At 37.7% G+C, this 20,336-nt stretch overlaps 1 protein-coding gene across 44 annotated transcripts in view; it reads right to left on the bottom strand.

Moving 5' to 3' along the window:
* Positions 1-20,336, bottom strand: part of EIF4G3 (eukaryotic translation initiation factor 4 gamma 3) — a 368,231-nt gene that overhangs the window by 124,431 nt on the left and 223,464 nt on the right. For 29 of the 44 annotated variants that reach the window (XM_063594267.1, XM_008967038.4, XM_034957340.3 and 26 more), the window contains 2 exons: positions 17,831-17,939; positions 9,359-10,198 (listed from right to left, as the gene is read on the bottom strand). In XM_063594267.1, coding sequence (XP_063450337.1) covers positions 9,359-10,198; positions 17,831-17,939 — 949 coding nt within the window. The remainder of the gene's footprint in view (positions 1-9,358; positions 10,199-17,830; positions 17,940-20,336) is intronic. The other 15 variants (XM_008967039.4, XM_008967045.4, XM_055097153.2 and 12 more) reach the window with 1 other exon arrangement.

The following is a 20,336-nucleotide window of genomic DNA, read 5'->3' as shown; positions in this document are numbered from 1 at the left end:
GTTATGATGACATCTTTCCTCAATCTCATGAGTCAAGCTCTGCTAGCTTCAAACTTTTCTTCTGCAGCTTCCTCACCTCACTCAGTCTTCATAGAACTGAAGAGACTTAGGGCACTGTTTTGGATAAGGCTTTGACTTAAGGGAATGTTGTGGCTGGTTTGATCTATCCAGACCACTGAAACTTTCTCCATGTCAGCAAAAAGGCTGTTTTGCTTTTGTATCATTTGTGTGATCACTGGAGTAGCACTTTAAACTTCCTTCAAGAACTTTTCCTTTGCATTCACAACTTTACTGTCTCAAGGGGCCTAGCTTTCACTCTGTCTCAGCTTTCGATACATATTCCTCACTAAGCTTAATCATTTCTAGCTTTTAATTTCAAGCGGGAGACGTATGACTCTTCCTTTCACTTGAACACTTAGAAGTCACTGCAGGGTTATTAATACCCTAATTTCAATATTGTTGTATCTCAGGAAATAAGAAGGCCCAAGGAGAGGGAGGGAGAGAGATGGAAGAACTGCCGGTTGGTGGAGCAGTCAGAACACGCATATTTCTCGATCAAGTTTGCCGTCTTACATGGTTTGTGGTGCCCCAAAACAATTACAACAGTAACATCAAAGATCACTGATCACAGATCACTGTAACACCTATAATAATGAAAGGTCTGAAATACTGTGAGAATTATCAAAATGTGACAGAGACAGGAAGTGAGCACATGCTGTTGGAAAATGGCATTAACAGGCTTTCTCAACACAGAGTTACCACAAACCTTCAATTTGTAAAAAAAACCATATCAGTGAAAGCACAATAAAGAGAAGTGCAATAAAATGAGGTATGCCCGTATACTCAGAAGACTCCTACTATATGGCACTTTTGAAATAATCTCCAGGCTTCTAGAACACTGGTGGATTACTGTGGCTGACGATGCAGAGGTATGAGAGGATATGGATACCAGAAGACCTGGTGGTAAAACTTGAGAAGTTTAGAGTTCATCTTGCAGGATATTTCCCCCAATCCTTCACAGCACCCTGAAGAGCTTAAAAAGATGTGAAAGAGGAGTGACAAAGCTAGATCTGTATTTTTAAAAGATGATTTCGGCCACTTGGTGGAGAACAATTTCAAGTGGGGGCAAAACTGGGACCAAGGAAATGACAAGCATCCACACATAAGTGCAGGGATAAGGCAGGGGAAGAAGGAAATGGAGAGGAGGGAACAAATGTCACAAATACATTAGATAAAACGAGGGCACCGGCCAGGCGTGGTGGCTCACACCTGTAATCCCAGCACTTTGGGAGGCCGAGCCGGGTGGATCACAAGGTCAGGAGTTTGAGATCAGCCTGACAAACATGGTGAAATCCCGTCTCTACTAAAAATACAAAAATTATCCGGGCGTGGTGGTGCGCACCTGTAATCCCAGCTACTCAGGGGGCTGAGGGAGGAGAATCGCTTGAACCTGGGAGGCGGAAGGTTGCAGTGAGCTGAGATCACACCACCACACTCCAGTCTGGGCAACAGAGTGAGACTCTATCTTGGGCGGGGGGGGTGGGGGCGGAAACAAAAACAAAAACAGGGCACCTTGTGAAATGACTGGATGGGAAAAAAGGGGACTCAAAAGGGAGGTTCGTCAACAGTGGCTTCAGGGTTTTAGTTTAATTAAAGCCAGTGTATAACCTGAGATGAAAGAATAGGTTTAGAGGAATAGGTGACTGGTTTAGTATTGGATGTACTGAATTTGAGATGACTCTGCAAGTGGAGATATTTGTCAGATAATTGGAAATTTAAGATTGAAGTTTAGAGGAGGAGTTGGGACAGAGATAAAAATTTGGAAATCCTACTTTGGCCTCCCAAAATGTGGGGATTACAGGCATGAGCCACTACGCCCAGCTGATGGAACTGTTTTATATTTTGACTGGTGTGATTACATGGCTTTCTGTGCTAGTCAAAACTCACAGAAATGAATGCTAGCTAACAAGGGTGAATTTTACTGCATATAAATTACACTCGACCTAACTTGAGAGAGAAAGAGACCAATAGTGGTAAAATGAGGCAAAAAGACTAGGAAGATAAATGTGTGTCTACTGATGACCCTGCTGAGGAAGATTCCACTAGCATATTAGGAGCATAAATCAGACTATATGTTAGTTGAATAGTGAAAAGAATAGTAGAAGAAATGGTAGACTATTCTTAAACAGTTTGGGTCAGAAGAAAAAGATACCATTTAAGTGGCAGCTAAATGGTTATATGAGACTCAGAGAGCGTCTCTGGCATGAGACAGACAATAAGAAGGTGGTAGAGAGGCAGTGAATACATACGAGACTGCAAGAGACAACTAAGAGAGTCTGATGAAGGTTTCAATATAGCCAGGTTTGTAAGGGGGCAGAAAGTTAAAAAAAGGCGTAACCAGTGTCCTCAATGTTCTCAATAAAGAAGGAGACGAGGTCATGTGCTGCAGGTGAGTAGCACTGGGCAGAGTACAGGATTTTCAACAGAAAAATCATAAAAATAATGGTTGGGATGGACAGTGTGAATTTGTAGTTGCATTCACACCACTGTAAGTGGTGTGATCTTCTCCAGTAGTGCTCTGCCTACTGGAGTTTAATAGACAAAGTAGGAGTTATAGTACTGATTCAAGGGTTTTGATAGGTATGTTTTTCAAAAGGAAAAAGAGGAAAATCACAGATTTTGTACAGGGTAGCTCAAATAATCCCCCTCGTCTTTGCTCAAATCTTACCTCCTACTGAGGCCTATGACTCTGATCATATTATTTAAATACTACAACCTGCTGCCCCTTTGCATTCCTCACCCTGTTTTATTATTTTTACAGCACTTAAAACTTCCTAATACATCACTAGGGCAGGGATCTTTGTATTACTCATTCATAAATCTCAAGTGCACGGAACAATGACTGATACGCAGTAGGCCTTCAGTAACTACTGTGGTTCAAACAGGTGGGCTTTCATGTTTCACTATGAACCTAGGTCACAAGCATAAAGTATAACTGTCAAATCCTGAGGTAATTTTGTATTGACATACCATCTCTGAAAGATTAATAGAAACATGACGTATAAAGGAAGGGGCTGTAATTCTCCTGTGAGCCTGAGAAAGCTGATTTACCATTCTGAGGCTTATTTTTGTCATCAGCAAAACAGAAATAACTATATCCAGGAATAACTGTTCAAATCACAAGAATAATGCTTGAAATGCCTGGGAAGGCCTTTGGAAACAGAAAAATGTACAATAATTTTTATTATGATTGTGACTAAATTACCAAGTATTTTAATACAGTAATAGAAAATGAAGAAAAGAAATATATTGAAGGAAATGTATTTTGGGCATTTTTATGCATTAGTAGAGAAAATTATCTTTTTTCTTAATAAAGTCTTACTAAACTTATCTTCCTTATTTTGGCATACTTGTGCTTTTATTTTTTAATTCTAAATTTTTAAGGATACATAATAGTCATACATATTTGTGGGGTACATGTGATATTTTGATAAAAGCACATAATGTGTAATGACCAAATCAGGGTTATTGGGGTATCCATCACCTCAAGTGTTTATCATTTCTTTGTGTTAGGAACATGGAAAGTTATCTTTTCCAAGGCAATCAGGAAAAGTTCTCAAGGCAACTGTGTGCAAGGTAATGATGGATATTATAGAAAGGGAAAACTTATAGTAAGACTAGGTTTTCCTGTAGAGGTTTTCTTTAAAAGACTGAGGGAGCACAGCTCTAGGCTGACTGAATTACCTTCTCTGGAAGCAGGTCAGTACAATAGTCCTTTGTCATGGAGGAGGATTAGTTACTAAATGTGGAGAAAAGGGAGCTACATTTTGAACAAAGTATAACTACTCAGAAAGATGTAGAACTAAGTTAAAATACCCAATGACTGAGACTTTAGGGCTCATGATGAAAGACATGAACTACTGTAAAAAATGGGGAAATCTATCCCACATAAAGAGGCAAGGAAGAACTACGTAAGGGACTTGCCAACAGGCTCAACTAACAGGTGTCTGGGCTCATTCTGCAGTATATAAAAGAATTTGACCAGCATCAGTATTTTCCAAGGAATGCCTAAGAGTTTACTGGGGAGGGCAACAAGAAAGTAGGAATGGGATGGCAGAAACATACCTTTTAGGCAGCTTTGTTGGAAACAGTTTACAAACAAGGTGGAGAAAACCTTTATTTATCCCTAAGGATCACTCAGACTCAAGCCTCTGAAAACTGAAGCCAATGGTCCTTGCTTTAAGGATCGCTCTGCTTGTTTTGGTAGATGACAAAGAACCAGGAATGTGTAAGGAGTCCTGTTTCCATGTTTCCAGAACATGTTTCTGTAGAAGCTAAATTATAAGGATGCATAGTAGTATAGTGATTAGGCCAATAGGACACTCAAACCATTGGCAATCTACTTTTGGCCCCAGCAACTAAATCTTCCAGAGATATTTCAAATATATTTTAGAATATGTAAGTTGAGCAAAGGTTAGAATAAATTTTATTATTTAAAAGATTAGTCATTTTTAGTTTAATCTAGGAAAACTGATAGACTTTTATATCTCTGGTTTTATGTTTGCTATGTTTATTTCTTTGAAAGTACTCTGAATACTCTCACAGTTGAGAATAAAGCAAGGGTTGTTATTAAAATATTTTTCTTGCACTGAAGTATGCTCCCTTTACACTTCAGTAAGTCTAAACTAAAAGAGAAAGCAGCAACTTGATTGGCTACATGGATCAGTATTTTGTTAACATTACCAAAACATATAATCGTATCTCCATTTGAGAAATAAACTTCCTATGTTATATTCTACAGAATCTGGAAACCCTTCTACATCCTTAGCTGAGCTTACGAGAATATAAGGTAAACTACAGGTCAGTGGCTGATGCCATCCTTATATTCCTGAGGGCGTGCCAGTCTCTATAACCAATGAATTTGTATTTTTAACACCCATAAGAAAAGAGAGATCTTGGATCCCTGCAAAGTGGGAACCTGGAACTGAGATGCTCACATAAAGCTCTGAGACTCCCAAATGGGTGACATGCTCAGTGAAAAGATAGCTTAAAAAAGAGAGAGAGGGAATAAACCACTGAACCAACACAGTGATGATGAGAAAGGACGTTGTTTCAACTGGATGGAGAGTAGACTGCTGTTACCCTGAAAATTAATATCCAAGCCATACGGTATGGCTGTCCTTAGGCTTTGGGATAGAACTGTAGCTTTAGGACATTAAACCCAGATTTAGTTCTAACAAACATTAAACCCAGATTTAGTTCCAGCAAATGCTTTCCCCAAGACATGCAGCAGATAAAGTAAACACAAATCTGCTTTAGAATAACTTGCCATCAATCTACATCCAGGAAAATTTATCTGGATAAGTTCATAAAACAAACTTACAAAATATACATTAAAAATGTACTATGAGCAAGAGCCAAAAAAACAAAATAAATAGAAAAATTAGAAATCTCCCTCTGCCTAATAAAATTTAAATAATGGTTTTATATCTGATATAGGTAAAAATAATAAAATAAAAAAGTCACAATTCTTTTAAAAAGTGGGAAAGTTAATGTTACATACTATACATCATATACATTCCTAAAATTGTAGAAAACAAACTCCTGGATGATTAATGGGGAATGCTTTCCCACAAGTTCAAAACACTCCTTTTTCCTCCCACCAGATACAGAGAATAAACAATAAAAATTCCCAAGACTTTAATATATCATCCAATTAATATCTAGTTTTATGCATTTAATTACTGAAGTGACGGTGATATTAAAAGTGTGGCCAATAACTGAGGCTTTTCAGAGTACACTGAAGATATATACACACCAAATTCTAATTTTACAGAGCTTGTTCTTCAATGCGAAAACAACTGATGCTTTCTTTTTTTTTTTTAAGACGGGGTCTTGCTCAGTTGCCTAGGCTGGAGTGAAGTGGCGCGATGTCGGATCACTGCAGCCTCCATCTCCCAAGTTCAAGCAATTCTCCCACCTCAGCCTCCAGAATAGCTGGGATTACAGGCGCATCACCACTCCTGGGTAATTTTTGTATTTTTAGTAGATACGGGGTTTCACCATGTTGGCCAGGCTGGTTCCAAACTCATGACCTCAGGTGATCCACCCTCCTCAGCCTCCCAAAGTGCTGGGATTACAGGCGTGAGCCACCGCACCCGGCCTCAACTGATGCATTTTTATTCACTCAGAAATATGATCTAGAATAGTTACAAGAAAATGTTTTGCAGCAGAACTAAAAGATACCATATCCCTTATGTTATAACTTTACTGCTTTAACCAACTATCTCTATACCAACTGATATGTTATTTATGTATCAGGTTTCTGAAGCCAGCTTTGAGGTGTTTCATCCTCAGGCAGAGACAAGTAAAAACTATTCTCAAAAGTCACCACCAAAAGACTCTTGGGCAAACCAGACTGTTTTGGTGTTACGATTTATTAACTTCTCAAAGTAAACGGCTGTTATGATTTATTAACTTCTCAAAGTAAACAAGGTATAATAAGTGAATATTACGTGAATAAGTGCAAATAAATTGTAGTCATTAAGCATATGACCACGTCAGGTGGATATACTTAAAGACTGGAGGTAATTTTAATTTTCATTAACTTTTGTGACAAAACCATTAAAAAATATTTGGACAGAAATGAATGGGTCAGAAATGCTTCTGAGGCTTTATAATTTACAAACTGCTGGCCGGGTGTGGTGGCTCATGCCTGTAAACCCAGCACTTTGGGAGGCTGAGGCGGGCGGATCACAAGGTCAGTAGTTCGAGACCAGCCTGACCAACAAGGTGAAACCCCGTCTCTACTAAAAATACAAAAATAAGCCAGGCGTGGTGGCACACGCCTATAATCCCAGCTACTCAGGAGGCTGAGGCAGGAGAATTGCTTGAACCTGGGAGCCAGAGGTTGCAGTGAGCCGAGATTGCACCACTGCACTCCAGCCCGGGCGATGGAGCGAGACTCCACCTTAAAAAAAATTAAAAAAAAAAAAAAAAAAGCTAGAGTTGCAGGGGTTCTTGAAGTTCATTTACTGTTGGATTTTGAAGACTATTAAGATGTACAAGGAAATTATAAAACTTGTAATTCCCTTAAACACATAGGTTAAAAAATCAGGAGACTAGAAAAATGCCAAGAAACTTTACCTCCCAACATCACAAACCTCTGTTATTCCAAGTCATGAAAAAAACAGTTCTTTCTTTTCTAAGTGCTCTCTGGATTACCACTGAAGAGTCTATACTCTTTGATTAAGGTGCTGATGTTCACAATACTAATATTGAGAGCATCTGCATTTCAAACAAATGTACCATGGTATGAACATTATTTAAACCAAAATTCTGTTTGCCCATCCATCCCTGGGCACTGTCTTGCAATATCAGGTCATCTAAGTGGCAAACTGATTTTTAAAAAAAGAATATATGTCAGAAATGAGTGAAGTATGATTTTGATGCATGGTCTTTTCACTTTACACTTATGTCAATTCTGAGCTATGGTTTGTATCTTCAACTTATATTTCCTATGATTGTTTTGTTTTTCTTTGCTTTTACATTTTAAAAACATTTTTGTTCATTAGTTTCTCTCATTTTTGTAACTATCGTATCAATACAAATGAAAATGAACATTGAAATGTCAAACAAATTACTGTTCTCCAACAAACACGTGTTTCTTTGGAGGGCATTTACCTACAGCCACACCAACACCAAGTTGTTTACCTTTTTTTTTTTGTTTTTTGTTTTTTTGAGATGGAGTCTCGATCTGTTGCCCAGGCTGGAGTGTGGCGGCACGATCTTGGCTCACTGCAACCTCTGCCTCCCAGGTTCAAGCAATTCTCCTGCCTCAGCCTCCCGAGTAGCTGGGACTACAGGCCCACACTGCCATGCCTGGCTATTTTTTTTGTATGTCAGTGGAGATGGGGTTTCACTGTGTTGCCAAGGCTGGTCTCGAACTCCTGAGCTCAGGCAATCCACCTACCTCGGCCTCCCAAAGTGCAGGGATTACAGGCATGAGCCACTGCACCCGGCCCCAAGGTTGTTTTTCTAAAGGGTAACTGACAAAACAAGGTCTAAGGTCATCTCTCCACCAAGGAACAAGTTTCCTAAAACAGTGATGGCACTATGAATACTGATGTCAATGGAAGCCAGATAGTTGAGGAAACAGGTAATTTACAAAGATTTATGAAAAATTTCTCACTGTTCCAATTGCCTTGCATTGTTTTCTTTCCTGCGCTGGCTCATGGTGCTCTACAAGATGTTCTGCAGTTCCAAAAGGCCAGACACCTCTTACAGACACTGATGAGGAAATTGTCTCAAGAACTGAGCTGGGTAGAAAAGCCACATCTCAAAAATAGGGATCAGCTTTTGGGTTTGTCAAATGTCCTTATTACACACCTCAAAATAGACAAAAATACTGAGGATGATGGTGACCAAAACCTATTCACTGCATGTCAAGGATCAACTGCTGGAGGAGCACTCATTTATCAAAAAGCCCAATTTGCATAGGCATTACTTAATCTGACAGGCACAGAGAAAGGAAATTATATAGCATAGGGCAATGTTGCAGAAGATAGGCTGTGCTGAATTGTTCAAAGCCAAAACTTCAATATTCCTATGGGCTAACTTATCCTAGAATAGCTGATAAGCCTCAGATAACTTTTGATTAAACTTACAATAACCCAATGGTTAGTTCCTAAGGTCCCAGGTGATGCTACATTAAAAAGAAATAATTTGAACTGGGAAGAATATAATACTCCAAGGATATTAATGACCATGTAAAAATGTACACAAAAAATAAAACTGTTTCAAAAGGCAAAGTGAGAGAACGTTAAGCTTACCTGCAAGTGAATCAACAACAGCATTATATTTTCAAAAATAGTTATAAACCTTTGATGTTCTGATTGCTATCTTCCTACATCCAAGATTTAAAAAGTGGTCATGCATAGAAGAGTTCCTTTAGGATTGACTGGGTTTTAAAATTCTAGGAGGACAGAATTAGGGACTATAGACCATCCTGGTTTTTTGTTTTCTAGCCCCAAAGCAGCAAAATTAAGCATTGAGAAACCAATTCATATGAATGAGGCAATAGCAACAACAACAACAACAAAACCCAACATGTTTCGTGACATATACCTTGGAGGCATTTTGTATATTTGGAAATTCTCATTTGCATTTTTAGACAATGGAGTAACTCTTTTGCAGGTTGTACTAAAACACAAACACACCACTGAAGAAACCAGACTAGGAATTTCAGCATTCATTCGATGTTTCTGGAAGTCAAGGAAAGTAGCCAATTAAAAAATAACTCAAACACTGCCTCTTCTTCATGTTCAGCAAGCACGAGATTAATGGCAGAATGGCTTACCTGGGACAGGGCTCCTTCTTGAATTTAAGTTTTGAGAATCCAAAATCTCTTCTGTTTGCCCATCTGCTTCTACCTCTATTTTGTTCTGAATCTCTTTTGCATCTTCACTAAGGCAAGTTCTTATGCTCTCGTCCTCCTCTAGGACTCTCTGGACTGTGATGGCAGCACTCGGAGAACTAACAGTAGTGGCAGCAGCAGGAACAATGACTGGAGTGTGAGGAGGAGAAGCTGGAGGAGTTGGAGGAGTTGGAGGAAAGGAAGGAACTGTGGAAGGGGTGATGGGAGCTGGGATACACTCCAGTTTCATTTCTTCTGGGGGATTTTCGAGAATCTCCAATTCAAGAGTCAATGGCAATACTTCCTGTTTTACTATTTCCACAATGCTCTCCGTGGCTGATAATTTTTCGCTAACTCCATTTATTTCATTAATTAGGTTAGTACTAGAAACCAGTGGAATATCATTAGGTGCTACACTACAGGGTTTCTTGCATATATCATCATCATTTTCATTTGTTGGTAAAGGGTCTGATGTTTCTGTGCAAGATGTGAGGCTGGGTATAGGAATTGTGTCTTCTCTTGGGGATGAGAGTTCACATCTGTCATCTATAGCAGTGGTGAATATTGGTTGGCTACTAAGAGCAGAAGAGGTGGGGGCTGCAATTGTACTTCGAGCAACAGAAGAAACAGTGGTAGGTGATGGAGGCAGAGGAAGCTCTGCTATGGATACTATTGCAGTAGTTTCAGATGTCTGGCCTTCTTGTTCTTTCTTCTCTCCACTGAGGACTAGCCTAAGGACTGGGGAAGGAGACTTTAACACTGGATCTGGTTTTGGCTTCTCCTCTGGGGAAAAAAAAAATAAGTTTTAAGAATAATTCTTGGATCAGAGACTACATATTGCCTTGGGCCAATTCTTTCAATCTCTTACCCTAAATTACAGGTAACAGAACAGAGACCAATATATTAGACTTATTCTGGTATACCAAAAACATTGTCTCTTTTCTTTTTTTACTTAAACCTACTATTTACTTGGTATCCAATACATAAAGTCTGTTTTGGAGTAAGAGAAGGAATCTATTCACCAAAAAATTATATATCAAGAATACAACTGAAAAGCTCATCAAAACTGAGGCTAAACCATTCTTGGTTTAAGAGTGAGGCTTTTCTTTAAGGTAGGAAAACCTTCATTTCTACCACTTCTCGTTCCCTAAAAAACTTTTTTTCCAAGGATATATTATAGTGGCAAAACAGTACAAGGGCAAACAATTAAAAATTAAATTATTATAAAGGGACTGATGTTATTTTTTATTCTATATATTTTTGTATTTGGGGAGATAATTTTTATTTTAAAAAGTATTACTTGTATAAAAACTCAAGATAAAGCATCACATTTTATTTAATGAAATTTATTATCAGTGAAATCAAACTATTCTCAGTAACTGATAAAAATCAGTTTCTAAATTAATTTACCCTTCAATTCTCAATGGAAGTATATAACCAGAAATAATGTAAGGTATAAAAATGGAAATTGCTGGGCTTGGTGGCACATGCCTGTAATCCCAACTACTCAAAAGGCTGAGGTGGGAGGATCACTTGAGCCCAGGAGTTTGAGGTTGCATTGAGCTACGAATGCATCACTGCACTCCAGCCTGGGCAACTGAACAAGATCCTGTCTCTAAACAAAACAAAAAAAACAAAATTTATCTTGTGTCTTTACATGTAAAACAATTCAGGAGAAAAAAAAGTTAATACACGAATAAATCCAATGAAAAAGAAAACAATATACATATAGTATGAAAATACTAGTATTTCATAGTATGAAATAGTTTGATATAATATACAAAAATGCATCTGTGTATATATAGAGAGAATGAGACGGAGAGAGAAGAGAAGCTGGTCATCATAATGCGGGTACCAGAAAAACACAAGGAACAATAATTAACAATAATTTCCACATTTTTATTGATAAATTCCTGGTAAATTGATATGTGATTCATCCCTGAGTGGAGGAAACCAAAGGAGATTTAGACTGGCTTCCAGCCTTGTGCTTCCTTAGCACAATAAACAGGCTCCATGGAAAAACATATACTCATGAGTATGTTTATCAAATGACAACAAAAGATTCAAGCACTATTAAAAGACAACCTAAACTGAGACTACTTTCTCCAACAGAATTTTTTATACATCAATGAAAGTGAGTCTTTACAATAAATTGTAATTATGTGAAAGCAAATATGCAGTTTATCAGATAAATAGGTATTAAATATTACCATTAAGATATTATTAATTCATTCACTGTAATGACACTTATTAGCCTTAAAATATACTTTTATTTACAGGCACAGAAACTGGTGCTTCTAAAATTGGACTTTTCTTAGTTACTGCAGTGATGAAATAGAATCAATAGTCTCTCATTGCCAAATCCCTCAGACTAAGTTGACAGGGCAACAGACAAAAATATTTCAGGAAAACGTGTATTTTGTGTGTGTGTGTGTGTGTGTGTGTGTGTGTGTGTGTGTGTGTGTGTGTGTGTGTGTATGTTCGTTCTAGATGGAACACACCATATATAACAAATATGTATTTATCAAAATATCTTTGATGAAAATAATTTCCAGCTCACTGGAGTAACTGCTAAATAAGTCACCCAGATTACATAATACCACTGTGAAAGCTTATCAGAATAACACCCTTTATGACCACTGACTGAAACCTAGATGCAGTAAATTTAAAAATAGGGCAGGGTGTGATGGCTCGCATCTGTAATCCTAGCACTTTAGGAGGCTGAGACAGGAGGATCTCTTGAGCCTAGGAATTTGCGATAAGCCTCGGCAACATAGTGAGACCTTTTGTCTACAAAAAATTAAAAGATTAGCCAGGTGAGGTGGCGCAGACCTGTAGACCCAGCTACTCGGGAGGCCAAGATGGAAGGATTGCTTGAGCCCAGGAGGTTGAGGCTGCAGCAAGCTGTGATCATGCCACTGCACTCCAACCTGGGCAATAGAGCAAGACGCTGTCTCAAAATGAAAAAGGGAAAAGAAAAGTGGGGAGAAGGAGAGAGGGGGAGCGGGGTGGGGGGACAGAGAGAGAGAGAAAAAGAGAAATTGATTCTCACATTAAATATCTAATAAGAGTATGTCAATTCAATTATTAATGTTGGGAAACAATTTCTGATAGTAAAAAATAAAACAAAAGTAGACCTATGATTGATAAACTTCTATACACACTTCAGAAAAATCTAGTATTGAAAAACTTAGGCCAGGCATGGTGAGCTCATGCCTGTAAATCCCAGCACTTTGGGAGGCCAAGGGGGAGGATCACTTGAGCCCAGGAGGTCTCAAACTACAAGACCTAATTTCTACAAGCTGGGCATGGTGGTGTGCATTCGTGGTCCCAGGTACTCAGGAGGCCAAGGTGAGAGGACCACCTGAGCCCTGGAGGTTGAGGCTGCAGGGAGCTGTCATCGCACCACTGTACTTCAGCCTGGGTGATACAGTGGAGTGAGACTCTATCTCAAACAAAACAAAACAAAAAAAATTGTGAGTTCTTCATTCTAAAATAAAAGTCCTTTAACCCACTAATTAAAGCTTTAATACAGAAAGCTGAAAATGCAGAAAGCTGAAAACACAGTAGAGCTAAATTAAAAAAAAAAAACACTTATTTTATCCCTCTAAAGACTTCTATTATAAAAAGTTTGGCCATCTTTAGGAATTTGCAGGAATTCCAGCTTTAAGAATTTTTCTAATAATCGTGAAAGGGTTAGCAAAGATAGATGTCTAGAATATTTAAGGCAACACTATTTATAATGCAAGAAAAAAGGAGAAAAAAGGAAATCAACTAAATGTTCAACAATAGAGATTTATTAAAGAAATGATAATCTGGGCATATAATGGCATACTATGCAATATTTAAAATATGTTTTTAAAAGAGTATTTAATGATATGGAAAGTTGTTTGTAATAAAAGATATGTTTTGTTCTGTTTCTGAGACACAGTCTTGCTCTGTCGCCTAGGCTGGAGTGCACTGGTGTGATCTCAGCTCACCGTGACCTCCACCTCCCAGGCTCAAGCAATCCTCCTACCTCAGCCTCCCAAGCATCTGAGACCACATGTACGAGCCACCATACCTGGCTAATATTTTTATTTTTTGTAGAGACAGGGTATCGCTATGTTACTCAGCTGGTCTTGAATTCTTGAGCTCAAGCAATCCTCCTGCCTTGTCCTCCCAAAGTGCTTAGATTACAGGCGTGAGCCACTGCATCTGGCAAGAATTTGTTTGTTTGTTTGTTTTTAGTGGGGCACAAAACTGTATGTAGAACCCAATTTGGTAACTTAAAAAAATGCTTAGTACTAACATATGTGCATAGGGGAAAGTCAGCTTATTAATAATGGCTCTGAGTAATCAGACACATACTTTTTCATTTTGCTTAGCTGTAGTTTCCATAAAGAGTGCCAAATTTATAAGAAGAATAAAATTGCTCCCTTTTATTCTCATATGGTGGTGGAATCAATGACCAAGACTGGGTTGTCTTTTGGTTGTCACAAGTCTCTCAATGACTGAGAAGATGCTATTGTCATTTAATAAGCAGAGAGAGGAATGCTGAGCATCCTGCAATTTGAGGTACAGTCTCACTTGACAAAGAATAGGTCCTAAATGCCAGCAGAGTCCCAAATGAACAACACTGCTATGAATGGTTGAATTACAAACAGAATACCATTCACTGAACACACTAGGTGCTTTCAACAGGCACTAAGATTAAGACTAAGGCACCAACTAACTCCTTTAATTATCCATACCATATCCTCAGTACAATGGATTTAATGTTCTTTCTCACTCAGTAAATAGCAATCATTTCAGCTGTGTACTATCAATACCAAGCAAAAATTTTAATTCATTCAACAGTTGTTCTCTCTACAAACCAATGTGAAGTATTCCCTATGTCTTCATAAGGTGCCAAACAAATGTAAAATGGTAGATTTGTCTGGAACCTTGGCCTTCATGTAAATATTCTAGCTCTTCATGTCAAAAACTCTGAGAAACCAGAAGCTTAATAATGGCAGCTAACATTTGTTAAGCACTTATTATGTGCCAGGAACTGGGTCAAATACTATACATACATTGTCCCTTTTAATTCTCACAACCACGATTGGGGTAGAAATTATTTGCCTATTTTACATATGAGGAAACTGAGGGTTTTAGAGATCAGTCACAGGCCCAAAGTCATATAAGTAGCAAGTGCTCAAGTCTGAGAATGATTTCAAATCCCACATTCTTCCAACTTTTTGGAGGAAAGGGGAGGCTTATGGAAACAGAAGTACTTAAGTCAATCAAGCAGGAGGGAGACTTTAGAGTTAACATGAGATTGTGTAACTGAGTACAAACTCTCAGTAAAGACATTTCTATTGAGAAAGAAAAAAGCAATCTGCAAAATGTAGAGACTGTTGTTTCTGGGAGTAATATAACAATCTTTGAAAAAAGTCAGTTTTTATATGCTAATTTCAAAAGGAATCTACAGTGAAGAAGGAAATTTTTAAAAACTCCTTGGCTGGCTGAGGTAGCTCCCGTAATCCCAGCACCTTGGCAGGCCGTAGCAGGCAGGTCGTTTGCGCTCAGGAGTTTGAGACCAGCCTACACAACATGGCAAAACCTCGCCTCTAGAAATACAAAAATTAGCTGGTCATGGTGGTTCATGCCTGTAGCTCCAGCTACTCAGGAGGCTGAAGTGAGAGGACTGCTTGAGCCTGGGAGGTGGAGGCTACAGTGAGCCATGATCGTGTCACTGCACTCCATCCTGGGTGATAGAACGAAACCCTGTCTCAAAATAGAAGAAAAAAGAAAAAAAATCCTCAGTGTAAAGAAAAAAACCATTTTCTCTGAAAAAAATAGTGAGCCCTTTCTAACATTACATAAATTTGGTTAAAAAAAAAAACTCTGAAAACAGTAATATTTTAGATATCGGCAGGCTATGGATGAAATTAGAAATGTTACTGTTTGACTAGCCAAGAAAGAAAAAAGAGAGAGAGAGATGAAAGAAAGAACGAGAGAGCAAGAGAGAGAAAGAAAGAAAGAAAGAAAGAAAGAGAAAGGGAGAGAGAAAGGGAGTAAGGGAAAAATAGAGAAACAAAGAAAGTTAGTTTTCTGATGAATAGTTGGTACTAAAAGGAAGATAACAGTAATTCCAGAGCGTTAGTTATAACCTCTGAAATGCACTTAAAGTACTATAAGTTTTTCTTTTCATCAAGGTAACCTGAATACTTTCCAATTAAGCCTATATTATACACCAGTTAGATATGTTGATGTTGTTATTCAAATTTCCACTAAGCAAAACAAAAACAAAAACCTGAGAGGAAATCAAGTCTGCATTCCTTGTCTGGAAATCTGGGCCTAAATATGACAAAATGCAGGGATCTCATAATCTAAAAATTTTAACATTATTTTTCACAAAATAATGGCAAACGCAATAATACTGTCTTCAGGAAGGACAGAACTATCATCATCAAAGTATGTGATAAATTTTTTAAAAATCCTGGCACAGCTACAGAGAAAGTCTGCACAGAAGATATATTTTAAGGCCTCTTTGCATGGGAAGTATTCAATATGCTTAGCATAATTCTAACCAGCAAAAAGATTACACATTTGCGAAAGTGCAATGAAGTTTTGAAGGGAAATACTCTGAGAATTATTCTCCACTAAGATTAAAAACACTCTGAATTTTGACTCAAAACGACTTTATCACTGAAGGTAGCAAGTCGACTTCCACATTTGGTCTACAGTCTGTAATTTTGCAAGGTAAATGGTTTTACTATTTAAAGAATTCGCTTGAAGCATGCAGGAGTTCTCCTTTAACTCAAAATGTTGCTGAAAGAAGTTCTTGACAGTGCAGTTTTTTGAAGCATGCCAGATTAGGGATCACTAACTATCTTTTGGTTTAAAACTATCTTATATAACAAATACAGTATAGGACCTGTCTGTTCAAGAGTATCAGGCTTCTCAATACTCAGGGGGAAAATGAAATTTCTATACTAAAAACACATATCATAATCTTTGTTTGATGTAAAAATCAATGAAATCATGTATTAGAAGTACATCTTTCAGAAAGTTTATAAATGTGATTAACTAACTTGCAGTCTACCCAAAAACCTTTAATATTAAATATATCTATTTTATGGGCCATTCCTAAATATTTTTTAAAGGATAATTTTTAGTCCGGGCATGGTGCCTCAGGCCTGTAATCCCAGCACTTTGGGAGGCTGAGGCAGGCAGATCATTTGAGGTCAGGAATTTGAGAGCAGCCTGGCCAACATGGTGAAACCCCGTCTATACTAAAAATACAAAAATTAGCTGGGCATGGTGGTGCATGCCTGTAATCCCAGCTACTCGGGCGGCTGAGGCAGGAGAATAGCTTGAGCCCAGGAGGAGGAGGTTGCAGTGAGTCAAGACTCTGTCTCAAAAAAAAAATAAAAATAAAAATAATTTTTAGAAAATCTATATACTAACTATAGAGCTATAGAATAAACAAATAGTTTGGAGGAATAAATAATTCAAGAAAGTAAGAAGGTACATGGCTTCCATATTGATATCCAATCATTTTTAGAAATCTGAAACATAAAGCAGGGTCAAAGTTACTTGCTTCCCCGAACTATGTTTAGAATTCTCTCTCAATTTTAGCAAAGGTCAAGTTAAAATACAACTAGGCAGGAAAGAAAGACTATGATATCCCACTTTCTGGTATGAGATTTCCCTTAAGTTTTCTATTATATTCCCAAAGGCACAGTATTTATTTCAACAAACATTTGGCACCTTCATGTTCAAGTTCAATAGGAGCAGAGACCTTAGTGTACTATTCCTTAATACAGCATTAATGACTATAATTTACTAAGCACTTTTCCTGTGATAGGTATGTTCCCACAGTAATCCTGTCAAGCACATAGGTCTTTATTCCATTCTATCAGTGAAGAAACTGAGACACACAAGGTCAGTGGCTCAATCAAGACCAAATAACTAGTGCATGATGGAGCCGGGATTGGAACTTGGCTCCATCTCCAAATGTGGCTATAGAAGCCCAAACTTGTAAGAAGAAATGTTTTATCTTTTTTTCTTTTTTAAAATAGCAAGATACCTAGGGACATGCTGAATATATAAGCTAAACTGTATTGTTCTTGTAAAGTAATATATGCTAGGATTTCTCCCTCCACTTCCCACCTTGTTTTAAAGGGCAGTTTAAGGCAGCTAACCTTTAAACTGTATACAGATACTAACAGTGAGAGATTAAACAAATGTATGAAATAATTTTACCAATCATCCCTACTTTAGTTTCCTAGAGGCAGAATACTTTAATTTTCTGCCTCAAAGCTTTGTTTAAAGGTGGGTGTCTAAATAATCCTTGGATGCTGTACTCTTACTCTTGAATGCTGACGGCAATGTAATTAATAAAAAAGAGACTAAAGATAAGAGGGAGGAAAACAGTCATACACAAACCTTGCTTCTGGTCGCTAGCTGCAGTGACAGGGGTGCTGGCAGCAAGATGAGCGCTCTCCACAGTCCCATAAACCACAGGGCTGTGCTCGGGGACCTGGCTGGGCAGCTGCTGGGATTTGAAGTACAAAAAAGGGTGATAATGAGCGTGCGAACATAAAAACTAGCAACATGGAACCCAAGCAAGTAGGGAAGACAGTAGAGCACGGGAGATCACAAAATTAAAAAAGGAAAGCAAGGAAAAAATATATAGTCCAATTTAATAAATTCAAAAGTACATGGGAAGTCAGGGAAGATAAAGAAAGAGGCAGCAGAAAAAGAGGAAGGAAAAGAAATGATTACTATTAACCACAGCAAGAGAAGACAGCACAACAATCATTAGCACAATTTATTCCCCAGTGTTCCTTCTAAGGACAAGCCGACTTGTCAACCTAACAACAGACGTCACATCTGAGAAGGAATTTAACACCCTCCCAAAGACCAAGAAGGATTTGGTCAACTTCATGTATAAATTACCTAGCAAAGCAGGACAAACAGAAAATGTAATGAGGCTGAAAAGCGGTTACAGATTCAAGAAAACAATATTGAAAAATGATTCCTGCTACTTATCCATGTAATCATACAGGTGAAATGCAACTTTGAAAGTATATAATAAAGCAATTTTACCATAAAATGTCTACAGGTTCTGGGTCAAATATGGTATTTTCAGAATCAGAAATCTTGACTAAAATATTGGGTGTTTCAGAGATATAAGGAAACTCATTTTCACTCAGGCATTGTATTAGAATGAAAAATGGCCATCAAAATCCAAGCAGGATAGGGTGAGAAAAATCACAGCTATTGCTCAACTTAGAGGGAACAGAATTACACAAGAGAGGACATGAACATTCATTCTACATCACATTCCAGGCAGGTATTCATTCAGGATTTGAGGGTTACACAAGCCACGAAACAAAGCAGTGTCTCTCCTCGGAGATCTAAGGTCAATTTTTTTGGTATCTATAATATCCTACAACGAATTCTATCAGTGCTATCAGAGTAGAGCTCCCTGCACAATTCTATTTTTCTTTTTACTTTTTTTTTTCTGGGGAGTAGGGATGGGGAGATTAAGATGTGGGTGAGTGTGGGCAAACAGAGACACTTAAAAAGTGAGAGTTGATAAAAAAAATTTTCAAGTCAGTAAGTGTCACTTAAAATGGGAATATAAAATGAAATGGACACATACAATTTAGGATGATAGATATCATTTAAGTAACTATGTTTTTCAGAATGTACAACATGAAATTTATATTTGACTATATAAGGCTTATATAGAATAATAGACAGAAATAGGGAAAATGCTATCATTTCACCTATTCATTAGACCAAGAAAATGTTCATATTCCACAATTCTAAATGAAGACTACTAAAATTATATTTCTATATAAAAAAATGGAGAGTTACTGTTTTCACGGGGACAAATAAAGAAAATAGCACTGCTGTAATTACTCTGAATCCTTAGTTTCAGTGGGAAAAAAATGCCTTACTGAAATTCAATAGAAAGGTTCACAGCTAAAACTAAAAATACCGATTTTTCAGTTCTATAGGCTGAAAAGAGATCTGGAATAAAGGAAACACTCCATGTTATTTAGCATTCATTAAGCAGTTATCCACATTTCCCAGGAAAAAAAGATTTGTAAATTGTATCATTTACCTAAAAGGAAAAAAATATTAACTACTCCAATTGCCTGGGAAATTAATAACCAAATAAAAAGGGGGGGGCAGGGTAAGTGCTAAAAGTAGGTCACAAAAATGACATTCATAGAAAAAGTAAGATGTTTAAGACAGTAAAAGGCTACTAGAGTCAATGATTTTTCCATCTAAAATACCTTCAATCATATAAAAGATGGACATTTTAAAATAACAAAGTCCTAGAAAGAATCTATGTATAAAGAGTCGTAAGAAAGGAGTGAGATAATATGTTTGTTAAGTTACAATTTGAAATCCAAGTATCCAGTACATAGGTATATAGCCACAAATGCTGGGAAAGTACTTCTCAGGTCTCACAGCTATGAAATGTAGAACTAAAGATCCTACAGTCTCCTTCAACTTTATCATTTTATAAGCCTCCAACAGTACTAATAAAATCATAACGTATTAACATATAATTCAACACTTTTTTTTTTTTTTTTGAGACGGAGTCTTGCTCTGTCACCAGGCAGGAGTGCAGTGGTGCAACCTTGGCTTACTGAAACCTCTGCCTCCCAGGTTCAAGTGATTCCCCTGCCTCAGCCTCCTGAGTAGCTGGGGCTACAGGTGTGTGCCACCACACCCAAACTAATTTTTTGTATTTTAGTAGAGACAGGGTTTCACCATGTTAGCCAGGGTGGTCTTGATCTCCTGACCTCGTGATCCGCCTACCTTGACATCCCAAAGTGCTGGGATTACAGACGTAAGCCACTGCGCCCCGCCAGAATTCAATACTTTAGTCTTGTTCAGAATTAGTTTTAATTTAGGATAATCTTGTCAA

This window comes from Pan paniscus, chromosome 1 (genome assembly GCF_029289425.2).
Source record: "Pan paniscus chromosome 1, NHGRI_mPanPan1-v2.0_pri, whole genome shotgun sequence".
Taxonomy (NCBI): domain Eukaryota; kingdom Metazoa; phylum Chordata; class Mammalia; order Primates; family Hominidae; genus Pan; species Pan paniscus.
This window is presented reverse-complemented; position numbering and strand designations above follow the sequence as displayed.